At 42.2% G+C, this 6,798-nt stretch overlaps 1 protein-coding gene across 2 annotated transcripts; it reads right to left on the reverse strand.

Annotated features, from left to right (window-relative positions):
• Window positions 1–297: 297 nt before the first annotated feature.
• LOC129860669 (mitochondrial ubiquitin ligase activator of NFKB 1-like) lies at window positions 298–5,946 on the reverse strand. Of its 2 annotated transcripts, none has more exons than XM_055931301.1 (4): window positions 5,866–5,946; window positions 1,920–2,056; window positions 1,396–1,604; window positions 298–1,048 (listed from the first exon to the last, which is right to left on the reverse strand). In XM_055931301.1, exons 2-4 carry the CDS (start codon window positions 2,034–2,036, stop codon window positions 802–804), a joined length of 573 nt encoding a protein of 190 aa, XP_055787276.1. In that variant the 5' UTR covers window positions 2,037–2,056; window positions 5,866–5,946; the 3' UTR covers window positions 298–801. The 2 variants fall into 2 exon arrangements, with proteins under 2 accessions (XP_055787276.1, XP_055787275.1); XM_055931300.1 differs by lacking the exon at window positions 5,866–5,946 and adding an exon at window positions 3,837–5,485.
• Window positions 5,947–6,798: the final 852 nt, after the last annotated feature.

The following is a 6,798-nucleotide window of genomic DNA, read 5'->3' on the forward strand; positions in this document are numbered from 1 at the left end:
TAGTGTAGGAGAGCGATGCAAAACAATCCCTAGCAGAATTGGCAGAAGAAAGATACGTCACCGACAGGTAGCTTTTTCCTGGCGCATTCACTTGTCTCATCACAACACGCTCGTGATATTGCATTCATTCTTTACTTTCTTGGTTCAATGGGCATCCCGTAACAGTCAACACTTCATGAATAAGTTGTTAACACCATTGTGTGTTGCTCCTTATTTTATGATAACTTACTTACTGATTGTCACTTAAAACAAAACTTGATACTTTATCAAATGTTTTTAATTTGAAAATACCTTTATTTTGTACATGATTTCTGTACCCTTTCTGCTTAGATCAAATGCAATGGTTTATATAAATCATAAAATATGATGTACCCTTTCATCCCTGTTGAAAAGGTATGCAAGGCAGACATCACCCTCTCCTGGCAGCCATACACATTTACATAGATGTGTGTGGATAGTATAGGGACTACAGATTTGTAAAATAGGTTGAGGATATATTTATTTTGTTTGTCTTTATTTATTCAAAATGGCTTTGATGTGTGCTTTGGAGAAACATTGAGGTGAAAACATTCAAGTTCTGAGTTGATTCTACAACTAAGAAGGATCCTGGATATTACATGTTTTCATTTCAACTGATATAACTAACTCAAATCAAGCTACAAGTCAGCTTGATCTTTCAATTAAACATTATACAAGCAAAGAAAACAGAAAAATAAAACAATCCTTTTTTTCAGTGACATTAGATCAGTCCATTTACAATTCCCAGCGGGAATTGAACCCACAACCCTGGTGTTGCAAAGATCATGCTCTACCAACTGAGCCACACAGGACCACACCTTTAGGGCGCTCGCCGCTGATGAAGTGGCCGATGACGTTGGTCAGGGACTGGGCAGTGGGGTGAAAGTTCTCATAGGTGACCTGCAGGTCCAGCTCCGAGGAGTCCAGGGGATGGATGACCCGGATGGTGGCTGCCACAGCCTCATCGTGGGACACCAGGTCAAAGGGCACCGTGTTGGTACGCTGGTGTATGACCGTTTCACTCTCGTTCCTGACAGGTATAAAATATTAGAGATACCTACAGAGATGTGTATCCACAAAAAGATGCAGTATAGAGCATAATGTTTTTCATCATCAAGTTTTTTATATATATATATATATATATATATATATATATATATATATATATATTTTTTTTTTTTAATGGTACCATATTTATTCATTCATTCTAGGAGGTAGCATAAGTAGAACAAAAGTTAGCCATTACTAGGCCATCGTCAGTGTGTAAAAGTGTCTCCACACACAAAATAAATCCACACAAATTGAGCCTCCTAACAGCCATCAGTAAGAGAGGGTGCAAAATATGATCATAACACTTTAGTGTACTTTAGCACTTACCAGAGATGAGTGGTGCGATTCCACACCATCTTCTTCTCCTTTAGAGTTAACCTCTCGATGACCCCTTTGCAGGTGTCCACAAACTGGCTTTTCAAGGTTTCTTTCACAGATCTCACAGCACCTTCAATAACAGCGTACGGGACACATGTTCCTGGTGCTTCTGTCAGGATGTTCTTCATATCCTGATCAATACACACTTTCTTGGCTCCCTGTAAAACATAAATGATATTGAATAACAATCAAAAACCTCAAATGGTCATTGTCAATGCAGTTATAGTCACTGTGATTAAGTTAAATAATTTCCTGGTCAACTGCAATGATATAAAAACACTGTCTGAACTATTGATAACGTTACATTGATTTCTGGGCGCAGTGGTGTGCTCTGGTAAGTTGCAAACAAAATATTTTAAACCACCAATGTGTCACTTGCCAATGTTTAGCCTAACTACTAAACATGCTACTAACAGATTTAAAGAGAAGGTAGATAAGATATGAGATATGAGGCAAGGCTGTAATGTGATTACTTTTAATCTTGCTACTGTTGTTGTCCTCCTGTACACAGAGTAGAAGACTGCAGTAAGTGCTGAGCTGGTGGCTAATAGCAGGAATTGGGCTATGGAGGGTTTCCCACTAGTATCCATCCTGTGATCTTCTGTTTGATCTGAAACAACAAAGAGTATGTCTAAGAACACAAGAGCAAGGTGTATGGATCCACATCTGGGCCGTAAGTCAGATGACAACTGTTGCCCTGCCATTGACAGTCTATAAGGCTATGGTCATGTGATTCAATGTGTTAGTTGGACCTTATGGAATGTATGAATGCCATGGAATTACAGAATTACACACTGCTCAAAAGAATAAAGGGAACACTAAAATAACACATCCGAGATCTGAATGAATGAAATATTCTTATTAAATACCTTTTTCTTTACATAGTTGAATGTGCTGACAACAAAATCACACAAATTATCAATGGAAATCAAATTTATCAACCCATGGAGGTCTGGATTTGGAGTCACACTCAAAATTAAAGTGGAAAACCACACTACAGGCTGATTCAACTTTGATGTAATGTCCTTAAAACAAGTCAAAATGAGGCTCAGTAGTGTGTGTGGCCTCCACGTGCCTGTATGACCTCCCTACAACGCCTGGGCATGCTCCTGATGAGGTGGCGGATGGTCTCCTGAGGGATCTCCTCCCAGACCTGGACTAAAGCATCCGGCAACTTCTGGACAGTCTGTGGTGCAACGTGGCATTGGTGGATGGAGCGAGACATGATGTCCCAGATGTGCTGAATTGGATTCAGGTCTGGGGAACGGGCGGGCCAGTCCATAGCATCAATGCCTTCCTCTTGCAGGAACTGCTGACACACTCCAGCCACATGAGGTCTAGCATTGTCTTGCATTAGGAGGAACCCAGGGCCAACCGCACCAGCATATGGTCTCACAAGGGGTCTGAGGATCTCATCTCGGTACCTAATGACAGTCAGGCTACCTCTGGCGAGCACATGGAGGGCTATGCGGCCCCCTAAAGAAATACCACCCCACACCATGACTGACCCACCGCCAAACCGGTCATGCTGGAGGATGTTGCAGGCAGCAGAACGTTCTCCATGGCGTCTCCAGACTCTGTCACGTCTGTCACATGTGCTCAGTGTGAACCTGCTTTCATCTGTGAAGAGCACAGGGCGCCAGTGGCGAATTTGCCAATCTTGGTGTTCTCTGGCAAATGCCAAACGTCCTGCACGGTGTTGGGCTGTAAGCACAACCCCTACCTGTGGACGTCGGACCCTCATACCACCCTCATGGAGTCTGTTTCTGACCATTTGAGCAGACACATGCACATTTGTGGCCTGCTGGAGGTCATTTTGCAGGGCTCTGGCAGTGCTCCTCCTGCTCAAAGGCGGAGGTAGCGGTCCTGCTGCTGGGTTGTTGCCCTCCTACGGCCTCCTCCACGTCTCCTGATGTACTGGCCTGTCTCCTGGTAGCGCCTCCATGCTCTGGACACTACGCTGACAGACACAGCAAACCTTCTTGCCACAGCTCGCATTGATGTGCCATCCTGGATGAGCTGCACTACCTGAGCCACTTGTGTGGGTTGTAGACTCCGTCTCATGCTACCACTAGAGTGAGAGCACCGCCAGCATTCAAAAGTGACCAAAACATCAGCCAGGAAGCATAGGAACTGAGAAGTGGTCTGTGGTCACCAACTGCAGAACCACTCCTTTATTGGAGGTGTCTTGCTAATTGCCTATAATTTCCACCTGTTGTCTATTCCATTTGCACAACAGCATGTGAAATTTATTGTCAATCAGTGTTGCTTCCTAAGTGGACAGTTTGATTTCACAGAAGTGTGATTGACTTGGAGTTACATTGTGTTGTTTAAGTGTTCCCTTTATTTTTTTGAGCAGTGTACTTGTCAGCCTAAAAACCCATACTTACAGAGACTTGACTGCCACCTAGCTATTATTAGCTAACCCTGGAGTTTTCTCTTTTGGGCTAGCCAAAATCAACTTGGGTTGATGAGTGATTTTCTGGAGGTGAGTGACCATTTCAATGCTAATGATAACGTTGTCACCAAAATACAAAAAAAAAAAAGTGGTATCATGCAATTACACAAAATCGATCTAGTAAACAGGTTTGTTGACATTACTCTAGCTACCTACAGTGAAGGAAAAAAGTATTTGATCCTCTGCTGATTTTGTACGTTTTCCCACTGACAAAGAAATGATCAGTCTATAATTTTAATGGTAGGTTTACTTGAACAGTGAGAGACAGAATAACAACAAAAATATCCAGAAAAACGCATGTCAAAAATGTTATAAATTGATTTGCATTTTAATGAGGGAAATAAGTATTTGACCCCTTCTCAATCAGAAAGATTTCTGGCTCCCAGGTGTCTTTTATACAGGCAACGAGCTGAGATTAGGAGCACACTCTTAAAGGGAGCGCTCCTAATCTCAGTTTCTTACCTGTATAAAAGATACCTGTCCACAGAAGCAATCAATCAATCAGATTCCAAACTCTCCACCATGGCCAAGACCAAAGAGCTCTCCAAGGATGTCAGGGACAAGATTGTAGACCTACACAAGGCTGGAATGGGCTACAAGACCATTGCCAAGCAGCTTGGTGAGAAGGTGACAACAGTTTCTGCGATTATTCGCAAATGGAAGAAACACAAAAGAACTGTCAATCTCCCTCAGCCTGGGGCTCCATGCAAGATCTCACCTCGTGGAGTTGCAATGATCATGAGAACGGTGAGGAATCAGCCCAGAACTACACAGGAGGATCTTGTCAATGATCTCAAGGCAGCTGGGACCATAGTCACCAAGAAAAAAATTAGTAACACACTACGCCGTGAAGGACTGAAATCCTGCAGCGCCCGCAAGGTCCCCCTGCTCAAGAAAGTACATATACATGCCCGTCTGAAGTTTGCCAATGAACATCTGAATGATTCAGAGGACAACTGGGTGAACGTGTTGTGGTCAGATGAGACCAAAATGGAGTTCTTTGGCATCAACTCAACTTGACGTGTTTGGAGGAGGAGGAATGCTGCCTATGACCCCAAGAAACCATCCCCACCGTCAAACATGGAGGTGGAAACATTATGCTTTGGGGGTGTTTTTCTGCTAAGGGGACAGGACAACTTCACCGCATCAAAGGGACGATGGACGGGGCCATGTACCGTCAAATCTTGGGTGAAAACCTCCTTCCCTCAGCCAGGGTATTGAAAATGGGTCCAGCATGACAATGACCCAAAACACACGGCCAAGGCAACAAAGGAGTGGCTCAAGAAGAAGCACATTAAGGTCCAGGAGTGGCCTAGCCAGTCTCCAGACCCTAATCCCATAGAAAATCTGTGGAGGGAGCTGATGGTTCGAGTTGCCAAACGTCAGCCTCGAAACCTTAATGACTTGAAGAAGATCTGCAGAGGAGTGGGACAAAATCCCTCCTGAGATGTGTGCAAAGCTGGTGGCCACCTACAAGAAACGTCTGACCTCTGTGATTGCCAACAAGGGTTTTCCAACCAAGTACTAAGTCATGTTTTGCAGAGGGGTCAAATACTTATTTCCCTCATTAAAATGCAAATCAATTCATAATATTTTTGACATGCGTTTTTCTGGATTTTTTTGTTGATATTCTGTCTCTCACTGTTCAAATAAACCTACTATAAAATTATAGATTGATCATTTCTTTGTCAGTGGGCAAACGTACAAAATCAGCAGGGGATCAAATACTTTTTTCCCTCACTGTAATTAGTTAGCTACTGTAGTTAACGTTACCTAACATAGCTATGCTAACTAACGTTAGTTAAGGCCGGGCTCTGTAATTTAGCCCTGCACAGACGTAGCTAGCTAGCAAGTTGTAAACACATATTTCTCATCAAGCTACTTTTATATTTTTTTTAACTATTGATTTCATTCCAAGATTAGCTAAATAAAGCCATATCTAATTGCTAGTTTGGGCTCACCCTCCACTTCCTTACATAGTAATCGTTAAAAAAAATAAAAATGTATGTTCTACTTCTTCTTCGATGAGGTTTAACGGCGGTTGGCATCCAATAAATGTTGCATTACTGCCACCTACTATACTGGAGTACAACTCCCTTATACAATGCTGAATTTATATATATATATATATATATATATATATATATATATATATATACACATATACAACAAATACCTTACCATCTAACACTACACTCACAAGAAAAATTCTAAATAATAATAAATCCCATACTCCACTATTTAAATCTATTTAGTCCTACCTCAGGCCAACAACCTGAAAGGATGGGACCACCACTTAACACACCCTGTGACTCTTCTGATGTCAAGTCTCGCACACCCAAATACCTCTCTGCAGCTGCCACCACAACCTCTATTTTCTGTGACTTACGTTCCATCTCTGCATTACAGTTAATAACCATTGCTATAAATTCCAAAAATCCAATCTTACTGAAACATATATCACTTGTTGGTTTATCCCTCTACTGGTACAGATCTACTACTCACACCACTCCTCGCAGGATCCCTCCCCCTTGAGCCATCTTCCTCTACTTTCTTCACTGCCTCTGCACTACTCTAACCCTGGAAACCTCAACCTGCCTCGATCGCACGGGACATGCTGATCCTTGATACTTGACATCTGATCCTTGGGGTTTCGTCCTTTTTCAATTCAAAATAAAAGTCCGTTCAATGTGGCCATTTGACCAGCAGGGAGCAGTGTTCAATCATTTATCAATTGAAAAGCACAGCACAGATTCGTTTTTATCTATATTTATGGGCCCTGTGATAAGAAATGAGATTATATCACGTTTAGATTGGTTATCAAGGTTAGAATGATCAATAAGAACCATTGATTTCATGACAAATAATATTGTGTAGCCTAAAGGACACATGTC

Source organism: Salvelinus fontinalis, chromosome 8, assembly GCF_029448725.1.
Source record: "Salvelinus fontinalis isolate EN_2023a chromosome 8, ASM2944872v1, whole genome shotgun sequence".
Taxonomy (NCBI): Eukaryota; Metazoa; Chordata; class Actinopteri; order Salmoniformes; family Salmonidae; genus Salvelinus; species Salvelinus fontinalis.

Coding starts and splice junctions, on each gene's coding strand:
- LOC129860669 (XM_055931301.1), bottom strand. CDS start 2,036: ATGGATACTAGTGGGAAACCCTCCATAGCCCAATTCCTGCTATTAGCC. Junction 1,605..1,919: donor CAACAGTAGCAAGATTAAAA/GTAATCACATTA, acceptor TATGTTTTACAG/GGAGCCAAGAAAGTGTGTAT. Junction 1,049..1,395: donor AATCGCACCACTCATCTCTG/GTAAGTGCTAAA, acceptor TATACCTGTCAG/GAACGAGAGTGAAACGGTCA.